Source organism: Dendrobates tinctorius, unplaced genomic scaffold, assembly GCF_039654945.1.
Source record: "Dendrobates tinctorius isolate UK_male_01 unplaced genomic scaffold, ASM3965494v1 ptg000097l, whole genome shotgun sequence".
Taxonomy (NCBI): Eukaryota; Metazoa; Chordata; class Amphibia; order Anura; family Dendrobatidae; genus Dendrobates; species Dendrobates tinctorius.
The window spans coordinates 28,833,190-28,851,246 of NW_027361765.1; the positions used below are offsets into that span (position 1 = coordinate 28,833,190).

The 18,057-nt window shown below is 43.4% G+C and overlaps 1 protein-coding gene across 3 annotated transcripts in view; it reads right to left on the bottom strand.

Annotated features, from left to right (window-relative positions):
• Nucleotides 1–11,966: 11,966 nt before the first annotated feature.
• The window catches only part of LOC141098957 (uncharacterized), a 33,718-nt gene continuing 27,627 nt past the window's right edge, over nucleotides 11,967–18,057 (bottom strand). For 2 of the 3 annotated variants that reach the window (XM_073587004.1, XM_073587005.1), the window contains exon 2: nucleotides 11,967–13,027. In XM_073587004.1, coding sequence (XP_073443105.1) covers nucleotides 12,621–13,027 — 407 coding nt within the window. In that variant the 3' untranslated portion in view covers nucleotides 11,967–12,620. Of the gene's footprint in view, nucleotides 13,028–14,819; nucleotides 14,943–15,303; nucleotides 17,241–18,057 lie in introns of those variants that run through there. The other variant, XM_073587002.1, reaches the window with a different exon arrangement.

Sequence of the window (18,057 nt, forward strand, 5' to 3'; positions counted from 1 at the left end):
TGGGGAACTTGGCACCCTAAAATATGCGCTGATGGCACCACCGCTTACCTTCAACTCTCACTAATATGCCTAATTAGACCCTAAAGTGAAAAAATAGAATTAGTCTTACTGGTAATTCGGTTTCTGGGAACCTTCCACGACAGCAGTATCGAAGGATGTCTCCCCGCCTTAATGAGGGCCAGGAGACACAAAGAGGTTAAATACCCCTCCCCTTCCTGCAAACACCAGTGTTTTTCCGGACACACTAGCATGAATAGTTACAGCCAAAGTGCAGGAATTATCCAATAAGAACATCAGATATAGAGGGAAATTAGTGCTGTTGTGGAAGGTTCCCAGAAACCGAATTACTTGTAAGACTAATTCTATTTTTTTCTAGTCACCTTTCACGACAGCAGTATCGGAGTAATACCAACAACTTAATTTCTTAGGGAGGGACGACAGTCTGCAGAACTCGTCTGCCGAATGTTAAGTTAAATCCCTATTAAAATCTAGTCTGTAGTGTCTGGTAAATGTATGGATAGAAGACCAGGTGGCGGCTCTGCAAATCTGCTCAGTAGATGCGTCCCCTCTCTCTGCCCATGATGTTGATAATGAACGTGTGGAATGGGCCTTCAATGATGCAGGAGGAGATAAATTCTGTGATGAGTAAGCGAGACAGATAGCTTGTTTGATCCAATTGGCGATCGCGTTCTTAGCCGCCTTCTTGCCCTTATTCTGTCCTGAGGGCTGAATGAATATGTTTCTGTCAATCCTCCAACTTTCGGTCTGTTGGAGGTAGTAGAGAACCACCCTACGGACATACAGGGTGTGAAAGGACTCGATTTGGGCAGAATGAAGGTAGCACTTTATCTTGACCTTTATGGAAGTCCGAGATTGGACCAGGGATTGATTGGAGAAGCAGGAAGCTCATCTGCATATTTCCGGTACATTCTGGGAAGAGTCGCCTTAAGCTGATCGATCGCTGGGATTTGCCGGATCTTGCTGTTTGAGGACATCGCAAAACCACCCATCATAGCCTGCATCAGCAATATGGAAAAGAAAATCCACATGGTCACCTGCAACACATGCTACATGTTTACGGATCTTCCGGCCCAAAAACTCAACTTTACCTGTCAGAAGTGCAAACTTGTTGCCCGCTAAGAGGAAAAGGTGCAGGGACTGGAAGAAAGAATAGCAACATTGAAGGTAATTAAAGAACATGAGGACTTCTTGGATGAAGCAGAAGCAACCATTCAGGATTTGGAAAGTGAGAAAAGCTTCAGAGCACATACAGAGGCTGAAAAGTGGAGCCATGTGACGAAAAGAAGCAAACGGATCAAGTGGTCATCACCACCCACACAGCTTAGCAACCAATATGAAGCCCTCATGCTGGAGAACGAAAATGGCACAGCTCAGGATGATACCGTATCTACAAGAGAAGACACACTATCAACAAAAGTGGAAACCAATGACACTCAAAAACACTCACGAGCAACAAGCAGTGCGTCCAGAAAGAAAAGAAGAGTGGTAGTTGTGGGTGACTCACTACTAAGAGGCACGGAGGCAACTATCTACAGGCCGGACATAACCGCAGGAAAAGTATGCTGCCTCCCAGGAGCAAAAATCAAGGATGTGGCCAACAGGATACCAACTATCCTCAAATCCAAGGACTACCCTATCCTACTGATACATGTAGGCACAAACGACACGGCAAGAAATGACCTACCAACTATCTGCGAAGACTTTGAAATTCTGGGGAAGAAAATAAAGGAACGTACAGGTTGTTTTCTCATCAATCCTCCCAGTCGATGGCCATGGCATCAGAAGATGGAATAGGATACTAGAGGTGAACAACTGGCTACGACGGTGGTGCAGGCAGCAAGGATTTGGATTCTTGGACCATGGCGTGAATTACCTCTACGATGGACTTCTCGCAAGAGATGGGATAAACCTCACAAAACCTGGGAAACACACATTCGCCAGAAGACTTGCCACACTCATCAGGAGGGCTTTAAACTAGAAGAGGGGATGGGAGGAAAAACAGACAAGAACATGCAGCAGAAGGACAAACTAATAAAAGATACTAAATGTGGTAAAGAGGACCCAAGACAGGGTACTCAGAAGGAAGCTAAGAAAAATGAAGCAAAACTTCTTTCCTGCATGCTGACCAACGCAAGAAGCCTGACCAATAAGATTGAAGATCTGGAGTTGGTAATGTATGAGGAAAAATACGACATAGTAGGAATAAATGAGACATGGTTAGACGACAGCTATGACTTGGCGGCTAACTTGCAAGGATATGATTTGTATAGGAGGGATCGTAAAATAAGGAAAGGGGGTGGAGTCTGTCTATATATAAAGTCCACTTTAAAGCCCACACTAAGAGAAGATATACAAGAGGGAAATGAAGAGGTGGAGTCTCTATGGGTGGAGATACAAGGAGAGAAAAGTAATAAAATCCTCATAGGGGTTTGTAATAAGCCACCAAATATAACAAACCACTGAAAATGTATTATTGAAACAAATAGACAAAGCAGCAAATCACAATGAGGTGATTATTATGGGGGACTTCAACTACCCCGACTGGGAAACTGAAACCTGCGTATCTCAGAAAGGAAACCAATTTCTGTCAGTAACCAGGGATAATTATCTGTCACAACTTGTGCAGGGCCCAACAAGAGGGACAGTCCTTCTGGACTTAATTTTAAGCAACAGGCCAGATAGAATAACAGAAGTAGGAGTCGATGAGCACCTAGGGAACAGTGACCACAATATAATACAATTCCACTTGTCCTTCAGTAAGGTGTCCTGGAAGGGGGTTACGAAAACGCTGAATTTCAGAAAAGCAAAGTTTGATCAGCTTAGAGAGGACCTTCGCCGAATTGATTGGGACAATGTCCTCAAAAATAGGAGCACAGAAAATAAATGGGAAATATTTAAATCAGTTTTACACCCACTGCGAGCTAGCCATACCGTACAGAAATAAAAGGGCTAGGAACAGGAGAACACCAATGTGGCTAAATAAGGATGTAAAAAGGGCAATAAATAACAAAAACAAGGCATTTAGGAAGCTAAAACAAGAAGGCGATGAAGAAGCATTAAAAAGTTAGAGAAAAAAATAAAATGTGTAAAAAACATACATTTAGCAAACGTGGAAACTGAGAGACTCATTGCTAAGGAAAGTAAAACAAACCCCAAACTATTCTTTAATTATATAAACAGTAAAAAGATTAAAATTGATGGTGTCGGCCCTTTAAAGAACAATGAGGGTGAAATCAGAGAGAGAGGTGAGAAAAGCAAATGTTTTAAATACTTTTTTCTCAACAGTGTTCACACAGGAAAAGGATTTGCCAGGGGAAATGCAGAGTGATAATGTAAACTCCCCATTATTACCTGCCTAACCCAGGAAGAAGTGCAGAACCGCCTTAGTAAGATTAAAATTGACAAATCACCAGGCCCTGATGGCATTCACCCTCGGATATTAAGGGAGTTAAGTAATGTGATAGACAGGCCTCTATTCCTTATATTTAAAGACTCTATAGAAACAGGGTCTGTTCCTTTTGACTGGCGGCAAGCAAATGTGGTACCAATATTCAAAAAGGGGTGTAAAAGGGAACCTGGAAACTATAGGCTGGTAAGCTTAACATGGATTTATGAAGGATCGCTCCTGTCAAACTAACCTGATCAGCTTCTATGAGGATGTAAGCTCTCAAATGGACCAAGGAGAATCATTGGATGTCATTTATCTTGACTTCTCTAAAGCATTTGACACTGTCCCACATAAAAGATTGGTAAGATGAGAAAGCTTGGGCTAGGGGAAAATGTGTGTAGATGGGTCAGTAGCTGTCTTAGTGATAGAAAACAAAGAGTGGTTATTAATGGTGCATACTCAGATTGGGCCAGGGTTACTAGTGGGGTACCACAGGGTTCTGTATTGGGCCCCCTACTATTTAAAATATTTATTAATGATCTAGTGGACGGCTTACACAGTAAAATATCAGTATTTGCAGATGATACAAAACTATGTAAGGTAGATAACACAAAGGAGAACAGTTTGCAACTACAGACAGATTTGAGTAAATTGGAGAATTGGGCTGAAAAATGGCAAATGAGGTTTAACACAGATAAGTGTAAGGTTATGCACATGGGAAGGAGAATCAGATGCTATAATTACTTACTAAATGGGAAACTGCTGGGGAAATCAGACATGGAAAAAGTCTTAGGCATCTTAGTCAATAAGAAGCTAAATTGGAGTGCCCCGTGTCAGGCAGCTACCACCAAAGCAAATAGGGTCTTGAGATGCATTACAAGAGGTCTGGGGACACGAGATGAAAACATAATTCTCCCTCTGTACAATTCACTCGTCAGACCACACTTGGAGTATTGTGTGCAATTTTGGACGCCGGTGCTCAAGAAAGACATTACTGAACTTGAAAGGGTTCAAAGGCGGGCTAAAATGATAAATGGAGTTGGTTCACTACAATACCCAGAAAGGTAATCAAAATTAGGTCTATTTACTCTAGAAAAGAGAAGACTTAGGGGGGACTTAATATATATATGTACAAGTATATCAGAGGGCAATACAGAGATCTCTCCAATGAACTGTTTGTACCAAGGACTGTGACAAGAACAAGGGGGCAGTCTCTTCGTTTGGAGGAAAGACAATTTCTGCACCAGCATAGAAGAGGGTTCTTCACAGTAAGAGCAGTGAGGCTCTGGAATTCTCTTCCTGAGGAAGTGGTGATGGCCAACTCACTGAATGAATTTAAGAAAGGAATGGATGCTTTTCTTGTGAGTAACAATATAGAAGGTTATGAATAACAGAATATTATAAGTAGATGGTTGACCCAGCTTAGGGGAAGGAATTTTTTTTCCCAATGGAGAAAATTGGCTTCTACTCTGTGGGTTTTTTGCCTTCCCCAGGATCAACAATGCAGAACAGCTGCACTAAAAATAGGCTGAACTAGATGGACATAAGGTCTTCCTTCAGCCTTCAAAACTATGTTACTATGACCACCTTAGGCATAAAGGAGGGATCTACACGGAGGACAATACTATCTGCCGTAACTGTTAAGTAAGGTTCTTGTATACAGTTGTGGCCAAAAGTATTGACACCCCTGCAATTCTGTCAGATAATACTCAGTTTCTTCCTGAAAATGATTGCAAACACAAATTCTTTGGTATTATCTTCATTTAATTTGTCTTAAATAAAAAACACAAAAGAGAATGAAGCAAAAAGCAAAACATTGATCATTTCACACAAAACTCCAAAAATGGGCCAGACAAAAGTATTGGCACCCTCAGCCTAATACTTGGTTGCACAACCCTTAGCCAAAATAACTGCGACCAACCGCTTCCGGTAACCATCAATGAGTTTCTTACAGTGCTCTGCTGGAATTTTAGACCATTCTTCTTTGGCAAACTGCTCCAGGTCCCTGATATTTGAAGGGTGCCTTCTCCAAACTGCCATTTTTAGATCTCTCCACAGGTGTTCTATGGGATTCAGGTCTGGACTTATTGCTGGCCACCTTAGAAGTCGCCAGTGCTTTCTCTCAAACCATTTTCTAGTGCTTTTTGAAGTGTGTTTTGGGTCATTGTCCAGCAGGAAGACCCATGACCTCTGAGGGAGACCCAGCTTTCTCACACTGGGCCCTACATTATGCTGCAAAATTTGTTGGTAGTCTTCAGACTTCATAATGCCATGCACACGGTCAAGCAGTCCAGTGCCAGAGGCAGCAAAGCAACCCCAAAACATCAGGGAACCTCCGCCATGTTTGACTGTAGGGACCGTGTACTTTTCTTTGAATGCCTCTTTTTTTCTCCTGTAAACTCTATGTTGATGCTTTTGCCCAAAAAGCTCTACTTTTGTCTCATCTGACCAGAGAACATTCTTCCAAAACGTTTTAGGCTTTTTCAGGTAAGTTTTGGCAAACTCCAGCCTGGCTTTTTTATGTCTCGGGGTAAGAAGTGGGGTCTTCCTGGGTCTCCTACCATACAGTCCCTTTTCATTCAGACGCCGACGGATAGTACGGGTTGACACTGTTGCACCCTCGGACTGCAGGGCAGCTTGAACTTGTTTGGATGTTAGTCGAGGTTCTTTATCCAACATCCGCACAATCTTGCGTTGAAATCTCTTGTCAATTTTTCTTTTCCGTCCACATCTAGAGAGGTTAGCCACAGTGCCATGGGCTTTAAACTTCTTGATGACACTGCGCACGGTAGACACAGGAACATTCTGGTCTTTGGAGATGGACTTGTAGCCTTGAGATTGCTCATGCTTCCTCACAATTTGGTTTCTCAAGTCCTCAGACAGTTCTTTGGTCTTCTTTCTTTTCTCCATGCTCAATGTGGTACACACAAGGACACAGGACAGAGGATGAGTCAACTTTAATCCATGTCAACTGGCTGCAAGTCTAATTTAGTTATTGCCAACACCTGTGAGGTGCCACAGGTAAGTTACAGGTGCTGTTAATTACACAAATTAGAGAAGCATCACATGATTTTTCAAACAGTGCCAATATTTTGTCCACCCTCTTTATGTTTGGTGTGGAATTATATCCAATTTGGCTTTAGGACAATTCTTTTTGTGTTTTTTCATTTAAGACAAATTAAATGAAGATAATAATACCAAAGAATGTGTTTGCAATCATTTTCAGGAAGAAACTGAGTATTATCTGACAGAATTGCAGGGGTGTCAATAGTTTTGGCCACAACTGTAGATAGGGCCTGAAGCTCTCCTACACGTCTAGCAGAAAGACAGTTTTAAGGGTAAGGTTTCTTAAACTGACTTCTGACAAAGGCTCAAATGGGTCTCGGGTTAAGCTATTAAGTACTAGATTCAAGTCCCAAGGGGGAATAAGACTACGAAATCTGGGTCGGATTCTTGCTGCTGAGTTCATTAAACATTTTACCCAACGATGACTAGCCAGGTTCTGGTCAAAGAACGAACTAAGAGCTGAAACCTGCACCTTCAAGGTACTAGGTGTAAGCCCCTAGGTCAAGCCCCTTTTGAAGAAAGTCTAGAATCTGAGCAATGTTTGGATGAAAAGGGTCAGGAATGTTTGCAGAACACCAGGATGAGAATGTCTTCCAGACTTTGCCGCAAATGGTGTTGGTCACTGGTTTCCTACTCTTTTGAAGAGTTTGAATTACTTCATCCGAAATCCCCTTTGCCATGTCCATCAGGGCAATGTACCAACTCCTTATCGGCCACATGGGAGCGATTAGAATCGTGATGAGGTGATAGGACCGTACCTTCTGTAATGTCCTTGCCAGGACCGAGATCGTTGGGAAGGCATAAGACAGGCTCAACCGCCAAGGGTGAGAAAAGGCGTCTATGCCTAATGCCCCGTCACATTCACCTTTGCATTCTGGCTGTTGGCAAACAGATCCACATCTTATCACTAGGGGAAAAAAAAAAAAAAAAAAGACTGCTTGGTCGAGGCACCATTCCCGTGGATGGACATCCCTTCTGCTGAGGAAACCTGCCTGAACATTGGCGGACCCTTTAAGATGAACTGCTGTACTGGACAGAAGAGGTTTCTCTGCCCAGGAAAAAATTCTTGCAACGACCGATTTTAATCTGGGAAACTTCGTACCCCCCTGGTGACGGAGATACGCTACTGTGGTCACATTGTCGGAGTAGACATGAACGTGATGACCCCGGACAAGGACAGATGCGGCTTTCAATGCTTCCTCCACCGCCTTCAGTTCTCTGAGATGCAATGAGCTGGTTCTGATGTCCGAGAACCATAAACCCTGGAAGTGGGTCTTCACCACATCGCCCCATCCCTTCTGACTGGAGTCTGAAGTGAGTACTTTCAGGGGAAGCTGATCCCAGCTGACCCCCCACCAGAGGTTCGGGTAATTTAGCCATCTTCCAAGGGAAGACTTGACATGACCGGAAAAAGGAACACTCCTGGTCAGAGAATTCTGATGTCTGCTCCAAGATGAGAGAACATGAGTCTGAAGAACTTGTGTATGGGCTTGGGCCCAGGGTACTGCCTGGATATATGATGTTAAGGATCTCAGGATGGACATAGAGTCCCTTAGGGTGGGAGACCTCTGGTCTCTGAACTTCGAGGCACTCTGCAACAGATCGAGCTGGCAGTCTCTGGGTAAGAAGGATGCTCTTTTTTCTGAATCCAGAAGGATTCCTAGAAATTTCTTCCTTGGATAAGGGCGAAGATCTAACTTCTCCAGGTTTGGGATCCAGCCCAGGGATTCCAGGATCTCCAAAGTCGTTGCGACATCAAGATTTAGATGGGAGATGGATAGTATGACGATGAGGAAGTCGTCTAAATATGGAACGATGCAAATCCCCTGATGGCGAATGAAGACTACTGCCTCTGCCATAATCTTGGTGAACACCCGAGGTGCTGAAGAAATGTCAAATGGGAGGACATTGATTTGGTAATGGCTGACCTGATGACCCTGGGAAACTGCAAATCTGAGGAACTTCCGATGATCTGGATGGATGGGAACATGGTAATAGGCGTCCCTCAGATCTGTCGTAGCCATTACCCAAGTCTGTCCAATAAACGGAATTGCCGACTTGATTGATTCCATTTTAAACAGTCTGTATGTGATTACCCGATTCATGGGTTTCAGATTGATAATAATCCTGTGCTTTCCTGAGGGCTTCTTGACTAGGAAGAGGCGAGAGTAATGGCCCCTGCCTATCTCCTGCCGAGGTACTGGAGAGATCACCTCTGCTTGGAGTAAATCATGAAGACCCGATAGTAATGAGCCTTGGAGATGCAAATTCTGTGGTGAGGTAATTCTCAGAAAAACACTGGTGGCAGGAAGGGGAGGAGTATTTAACCTCTGTGTTTCCTGTCCCCCATTAGGGCAGGGAGACATCCTCAGATACTGCTGTCGTGGAAGGTGACTGGAGAAAACGGAGGTATAAGGACAGTGTACATATAACAAACAGCAGAAAAAAGTACAATATAGGGTTTGTAATATATTTCGATATGTTGCAAATAGTGGAAGTTGCCACAAGAGTACAGTTTGTAATCGTATATGTTAGGCTGAGTTCACACGTGGCGTTTTTTTCGCGTTTCCGCGGCTGTTTTAACCGCGCGATTTTGCCACGAAAACGCGAAAAATAAGCATCCCATGCATTCCTATTGGATTCCGCAATGCTGTGCTAATGCTGCGGTTTTTACCGAGGCGGAATCGCTTCGCGGTAAAAACCGCAGCATGCTCATTAATTTGCGGAATCGCGGCGATCCCGCACCCATAGGAATGCAATGTTCCGCTTACTTCCCGCATGTGGCTGTGCACAACATGGGGAAAGTAAGCAGAACAATTGCGGATGGTACCCACGGTCCGGAGGAGAGGAGACTGTCCTCCGGGCTTTGGGTACCATACCCCTGTAAAAAATAGAATTTAAAAATAAAAAATATTGTTATTCTCACCCTCCGGCGTCCCGCGCAGTCTTTCCGCTTCCCTTCACGCTCCCGTTCCCAGTAGTCCTTTGCGAAAATGCCCGCGATGGCGTCCGTTCTCGCGGGATCGCGAAGTCTTGCGGTCATTGGCGCGACGTCATTGCGAATTACCGCGAGACGTCGCGATCCCGCGAGAACTGACGTCATCGCGGGCATTTTCGCAAAGGATTACTGGGAACGGATGCGCGGGACGTCGGAGGGTAAGAACACCACCATTTTTTATTTTTTTTTACATTTTATCTTTTACTACTGATGCTGCATAGGCGGCCTCAGTAGTAAAAAGTTGGTCACACTCGTCAAACACTATGTTTGACGAGTGTGACCAATCTGTCAATCAGTTCTCCCAGCAATGCTACAGATCGCTTGGAGAACGCTAGCATTTTGCAAGCTAAATACGCTTGCAAAATGCTAGTTTTTCCGCGGGAAAATCGCGGGAATTTAAAATGCGATTTTCCCGCGGACTGGAATTCCGGTATTCTCGCGGTAATTTCCGCGAGAGTTCCGGTACGTGTGCACTTAGCCTAATTGTATTAATAGATAAAAAGGGCTTCAAAAGGGAAACATACCAAGTGGCACAGATAAAGGCAAAAGTTTCATACAAAAGTGGTAAATCATAACAAAATATGAATATTGCACTTATTACCAAATTAATAACAGTCAGTAACTTCCTATAACCACATTCATCAATAGTTTTCAAATGGATATAACACCCAAATGGAAGTTACTTCAATAAATGTCACCAAACTACACATTATAGAGGTCAGAGATCATACCTCCACTCCCAGACGATGGGGAAATGACAACCTTCCGTTGACCACTTAGTCACTTATTCAAATACACCCTCAGGAGACTATACCCAGACTGTAGCTATTGCACCAAAACCCAATAGTAACTGATCACCCCAGTATTCAAGAGCATATAAAAAATCTCAGAGCTATTAAGTATGTATTTCTCAACGTTTTTCTCCTCCAATTGGTTCATCTGGAGACACTCAATTTTGTTCTAAATATGAGGATTAACAAATAACTTGGCTCAATCAGAGGACTCAATTTCAGGGAGTCCTGTTTACATTTGGGGGAACAATGTCCATCCATCAATGCTAGTCATGTGTGTGCCATGGCTCAGCCCTCCATTTATATCCAAAGCAATCCTATTGACAAACACTTCCTGGTCAAGGGCCTACCATATTCGGGTGGAGCATGAGGTGTCTCACAATATGCCCACAAGTGTAACCACCTCATGAATATGCGCCCACTGATATCGGTATTACCGAGACTAATTATCACGATGGTGTGGTGGAACGCAAATGCATCCCACGCTGCGCATGCAGAGTCAGAGGTACGTGGCGCTCCAACATTCAGTCCCACCTCCCGGATGGTGGAACACCATGTGCCTCACTCTGCACAGGCACCTTACGATATACGTCATTAAAGCGAACCTGTCAGCAGTTTTGGCCAATATAAGATGCGGCCACTGCTTTTCAGAGCTTATCTACAGCATTCTATAATGCTATAGATAAGCCCCCGATCCGACATGAAAGATAAGAAAAATAAGTATTATTATACTCACCCGGGGGGCGGTCTGGTCCGATGGGTTTCACAAGTCCGGGTCCTCCCATCTTCTTGCGATGCCATCCTGCTGTTGCTTCATTGCTCCCCGGCATTGCGCTCCTGCGCAGGCGTACTTATCTGCCCTGCAGCCATTTGACGTACATCCTGGATGGTGAATCGCACAAAGAATCTCATTCTGCACAGGCGTACTATGGGACCTTACAAAGGTTCAATTCAAGGGATGGGGTGACTAAGTTCTCATCCGGTGCTGGAATTATGTTCATAACATACATAAGTTTAATTAATTGCATACAAAGATTCAATTAGGTGGATGGAGGGGTGACTAGAACACCCGAAAGACATTTCCTAAGTGAGAACAGTAATAACGTAAAGGCCATATTATAATTCAACTATATAACTTTGATATTATTTCAAGATAAAATATATTATCCAAGCCCTATTGGGGGCAATGGGCAAAACAGGTCAAAATCGCATCAAGGAGACAAAAAAAGAGACATAATATCTGCAGTGCATTCACTGCTCAAAGATTTTTCAATTTTTATATGTTTTGTCAAAAATTATGAAAATTATCCTGGTATTGAAAATATTAATGACGGAGTAGCTGAAGGAACTCATTACGGCACAGGAAGGTGTAATATTGGCGACTGTGGTTTCAAAAAGTTTAGCAGGGAACACATCTGTGTGTAGCCTGATATCTTCATTTACAGATCACCAGTGACCTGCATCTTCACTGCATAGCTACACAGAGAATCCCTGTGACATAATAAACTAAGTGCACACGGCGTCTGCACACTTAGCATACAGTGTAAGTCGGGAGCTTATTCCGACAAACTGTGATGTAGTCATAGGTCGCCATTCACCAGATGGGAGGCTAAAAGTGTGCTAATATACCGTTAAACTGTATAGGAAAGCACATCAGACTGCGCTTTCCCATATAGAGGGCCACTCTAAATAAACAAATATGTTTCTTTAAGAATAATAATAATCTTTATTTATATAGCGCCGACATATTTCGCAGTGCTTTACAATTCAACAGTTCATATACAACAGTCAAAGTTAACGCTAATACAATAATTTATGCAAAGATAATGACGACCCTGCCTGAAAGAGCTTACAATCTACAATCTTTACAGATGGTCGTTGTGGTAGATGGATGATGAGGCATCCATCTTAACTGTGAACACTGTTGGGCACATACCTCCTGAGTGTATGCACCCGACAGAAGGTACATATACAGTTGGAGCAACCGTCAAGAAAATATGTCACCCCATAATTGAAATTAAGCCCTTTATACACTCATATAATTATACATCTGGTAGAGATTTTAACTATTTTGTTTTAAGGAAAAACTTTTATTACATATGTAAAAAAAAGGAACTTTGGTGCACCCGTGCATTGGCCACCATTCCGTCCCATCCATTACCATCCTCTGTCCCTCCCCCTCCAGAGTCACACCCGGCAGCAGTAACCATCATTTTTAACTCCGCATACCTACTAAAAAAAAACTCTTGTAAATACCTTTTTCACAAGTAATGTTTCTTATTTTTCAAACATGTATGTATTTGTATTCCACTTCTACTAATGTTATACTGTATTATGTTCAGCTATCATAAGTTCATTATTTCTTGTTTGTTTTAATTGGAATTGATTTGACGCCAACGGACTGTTTGACTAAATGAGTCTTTTGGTGTCTTATCACGTTCTTTTTGAGCAAGAACTTTTTCCCACATTCATAGCAAGTGAAGTCCTTTATTCCCTGGTGAGTTTTCAGATGCTGCTCGAAGACTGAGCTCTCAGACATCTGTAGGCCACATTCCTTACAGGAAAATCTCTTCTTCTCTCTGGTAGATTCTTGTAACAATTTCTTGCTTTCTTTATGTCTGTGTTTGCCACGAACATTTCTTTTGGCTACTAGTCTGGCAGATTTGTTTGGTTCATCATTCTTGGCAGAACATGGTTCACTCCCAATATCCATGATTAAAGTCTTGATATTTACGTGTAGACTGTGGTGACTTGACTTATGCACTAAGAAACAAAACAAACAGAAAAAAAACAAAAATCTTTTCAAAAGCTTTAAACATTTCATTATTGAAAAGTGCCAACTACATTTCAGCAGATCCAGCCAATGACCCATTGCTTACTGGAGCTTAGAGATTCTCCTCTGTAGATCAGGTCCAAAAAAAAAAATAAAAAAATAAAAAGGATCAGGCAGAATGAATTTAGCCAAACCAGACAGTTTTTCGTTTTTTCCTCCCCTTCCTCTATGACCATATTTTTTTTTGTTGAGGTACAACTAAAGAAGCAGTTTTGATAGAAGTAATTATAAGGGCGCATTCAGACATCCATACAAATCGGTCCAAGATTGGACTACAAAGCATGGACTGGTCTCAGGTCTCTCCACCTGAGCATAAACGCTTTATAGAAACATATGAATTTGTCACATTTGAGTCGGAAGACCTGCGGCCAGTTCGTGCATTCACAAGTTTTTCTCACTCCAACAAACTCATGTTTAGACCAATTTCCTATATTCACGCTTTATGACATGACTATGAAACATAATGCATGGAACGTCAAGTTTGGGTCAGGAGAACTCGTTCTAAGACCATGAAACACAAATGTGTGAATCTGGTCTTACCTCTTAACTGACCCATTTCCTAATTATTTTAATGTTTCATTACGCTCAAAAGTTAAAAAAAGTTAAGCAATTTTTAAAAATGTTGCCACTCATTACAACTAACCTTACCATCACCACATTAACCCCACAAGGTGGAACTAATTTGCTATCAGCGATTACAGCCTAGATACAAACAAATGTGATCGTCAAGAGAATGTTCCCATTAAGAAGTGTTGTTAAATCCCCCATAAAACTTTTAAGTCTTGCAGCAATGCTCACTTTTGCATCATTAGGCAAGTGGCACTGATTATGTTCCATTCAGGGGTGGCTGCCAGGACTTGTGCATCATCAGCAGATATAGTGTATCTGGGCTATTGATTAGAATAGGTGTTTTAATAGGTATAGCGGGGGGAAATAAGTATTTGATCCCTTGCTGATTTTGTAAGTTTGCCCACTGACAAAGACATGAACAGTCTATAATTTGAAGGGTAGGTTAATTTTAACATTGACAGATAAAATATCAAAAATAAAATCCAGAAAATCACATTCTATTAATTATATAAATTTGCATTTTGCAGTGAGAAATTAGTATTTGATCCACTACCAACCATCGAGAGTTCTGGCTCCTACAGAACAGTAAGGCTATGTGCACACGCTGCGGATTCTGCTGCAGATTTGGCCTCTGCGGACAGTGTACAGTACAATGTAAGTCTATGACTTACAATCCGCTGTGCACATGCTGCGGTTTTTCCAACTGCGGAAAAGCTGCGGTTTTGAATAGGTTTGCCACCTATTCCATTGTCCAGGTGGCAAACCGCAGGGGAAAACCGCAGGCCAATCCGCAGGTTATTTTACCTGCGGTTCTACCTGTAGATACGCAGATACAAATCCGCGGGTGAATCCGCAGCGTGTGCACATATCCTTAGATGCTCCTAATCAACTCGTTACCTGCATTAACCCCTTAGTGACAGAGCCATGATGCAGCTTAATGACGAGGCCAATTTTTACAATTCGGATCATTGTGCCTTTATGAGGTAACTAGATTAAGGCCCGATGCTATCGCATCGAGAGGATAGTGACACACCTCTTGCCATGTTAACCCTCAATACACACACACCTCCTCAACACACACTCCTCTCACCTTTCACCATCTCCACTCACTCCACTTACGACCCTTTCTCTCACTCCGTCTCTCATACTCACACTGTCATCTTCGCTGCTCCATGATCCCCGACATCTTCTTCCGCCGGCGCCATCCTGGATCCCGACGTTGTCCACGCCGGCGACATGTTCTTGCGGCCATGCCATCTTGAGTATTCTGAAATCCTGTGAGTGGACATTAGTGGAGATAGTGAAAGGTGAGAGGAGTGTGTGTTGAGGAGTGGTGTGTTGAGGGTTAACATGGCAAGAGGTGTGCTGTGACGTCACCAGTTACAACTGGACGGAAGTTGTTACAACCCGGAAGCTGCTTAGCGCATTTATTATAGTAGATTAAGGCCCGATGCTATCGCATCGAGAGGATAGTGACACACCTCTTGCCATGTTAACCCTCAATACACACACACCTCCTCAACACACCACACCGCCTCAACACACACTCCTCTCACCTTTCACCATCTCCACTCACGTCCATTCACTCTTTCACTCCACATACGACCCTTTCTCTCACTCCGTCTCTCATACTCACCGTCATCGTCGCTGCTCCACGATCCCCGACATCTTCTTCCGCCGGCGCCATCCTGGATCCCGACATTGTCCACGCCGGCGACATGTTCTTGCGGCCATGCCATCTTGAGTATTCTGAAATCCTGCGAGTGGACATTAGTGGCTCACCATTGTCATTTTGAAACACGACTGCTACTTCACTGACAGTGGGATTATTGTAGCGTCGAGGGTCTTGAGTACGATCTTGTTTAATAGCCATAGTGATGTTTGGCATCACAGTTGCGTTTTGTAGAGATTTAATTTTTTCTTGTTCTTCCACATCACGTAACATTTGATAAGCTTCCACAAAAGGATTAATAGTTTGGATTTGAAGGGCAATAATGTTCATCAATGTAGGATGACATTTTTGATTTTCTTTACATCGTAAGCGTTGTTCGTTTGCGGTAGTGGTATCGAGAATGTAAAGTTGGGCAAATGCGCGTTGCTGGTCATCTGAGGGATGTAGTGTTTCAGTTCTATGATAGATCTGGCCATGTATGCGGAAACAGTATGGGCCATATCCAGGAGGTGGTGAAATATTTGCACCCATGGAGGCAAAAGCAAAGGAACTGTTAATACTTCGAATATTATCCATGAAATTTTTGCTAAATTCACTTTGCCCTTTCAGCAAACGTGTAAAGACATCAGGATATTGTAGTATGTGTACATGGACTTTACCCTTCTGACAGCAGAGCGTAAAGTTGTTATCAGAAGGTATCTCTGCTACAAAATGCAAAGCTTCGCAATGCTCACATACATGGGTCATGTCACCACAGCTGTGTTCGGTAATACTATTTTCATCATTCGTGAAAATGTGAGGTTGTAGTAGAAGTGCATGTCCAACCGATGGGGTGCGCCTAGTTTTGAGACCAACGTATATTTGTCTTGGTTGCACTTTCTGCGGGCTAACTGCAGCTTGTATGTGAAGAAACTGTGCGTTGGTATTGACTAATGGTGGTATTGATAGGGCAGAAACAGATTGCTGATTAGTTATGTCAGTGAACGGCATATGGGATGAAGTGTGGTAGTAACTTGTTCCACATGCTGATGTGGAAGCATCCTGTTGTGAGTCTACTAATAATGATGAGGAAGAAGCCGTCTGTTGTTGGCGGTGATGGCGTGTAGAGGCTTCTTCAGCCAATGTAATAGATTTAGAGTTAGGGGATTCGTGTGTGAGACGACGGCGTTTATAAGCCTTAATCTTGTCAAGTCGATGCTGTTTTTCCTCAGGAGTCTCATTAGCACGGCGTTGTTTGTCGTAGTGCTAAAGCTGCTTTCCTTTCACTGGCATTGGCATACTGTGCATCGGTATTGAATGGTGGTATTGATAGGGCAGAAACAGATTGCTGATTAGTTATGTCAGTGAACGGCATATGGGATGAAGTGTAGCAGTAAATTGTTCCACATGCTGATGTGGAAGCATCCTGTTGTGAGTCTAATAATAATGATGAGGAAGAGGCCGTCTGTTGTCGGCGGTGACGGCGTGCAGAGGCTTCTTCAGCCAATCTTATGGATTTAGAGTTAGGGGATTTGTGTGTGAGGCGACGGCGTTTATAAGCCTTAATCTTCTCAAGGCGATGGTGTTTTTCCTCAGGAGTCTCATTAGCACGGCGTTGTTTTTGTCGTAGTGCTAAAGCTGCTTTCCTTTCACTGGCATTGGCATACTTTTTGTTATGACTCATGTTGGCACAGGTAAAGGAGTCTATTTGGCAGTTATCTGGCAGTGAAGAAGGCGTCCTGGAGTATTGTAGAGTAAACAGATACTAATTGACCCTGTAATTGCCCAGCAGTAGTTATGAAGTGGTAGTGGCAAATTGGCCCTGTAGTTAGACACCGGCAGAGGAGCAAGGCAGCAGTAGTTATGGCGGTAGAGGCAAATTGGCCCTGTAATTAGACACCGGCAGAGGAGCAAGGCAGCAGTAGTTATGGCGGTAGAGGCAAATTGATCCTGTAATTAGACACCGGCAGAGGAGCAAGGCAGCAGTAGTTATGGCGGTAGAGGCAAATTGGCCCTGTAATTAGACACCGGCAGAGGAGCAAGGCAGCAGTAGTTATGGCGGTAGAGGCAAATTGGCCCTGTAATTAGACACCGGCAGAGGAGCAAGGCAGCAGTAGTTATGGCGGTAGAGGCAAATTGATCCTGTAATTAGACACCGGCAGAGGAGCAAGGCAGCAGTAGTTATGGCGGTAGAGGCAAATTGGCCCTGTAATTAGACACCGGCAGAGGAGCAAGGCAGCAGTAGTTATGGCGGTAGAGGCAAATTGGCCCTGTAATTAGACACCGGCAGAGGAGCTAGGCAGCAGTTGTTATGGCGGTAGAGGCAAATTGGCCCTGTAATTAGACACCGGCAGAGGAGCAAGGCAGCAGTAGTTATGGCGGTATAGGCAAATTGGCCCTGTAATTAGACACCGGCAGAGGAGCAAGGCAGCAGTAGTTATGGCGGTATAGGCAAATTGGCCCTGTAATTAGACACCGGCAGAGGAGCAAGGCAGCAGTAGTTATGGCGGTAGAGGCAAATTGGCCCTGTAATTAGACACCGGCAGTAAACAGGCAGATGACCAAAGCAGCAGTAGTTATGGCGATAGAGGCAAATTGGCCCTGTAATTAGACACCGGCAGAGGAGCAATGCAGCAGTAGTTATGGCGGTAGAGGCAAATTGGTCCTGTAATTAGACACCGGCAGAGGAGCAAGGCAGCAGTAGCTATGGCGGTAGAGGCAAATTAACCCTGTAATTAG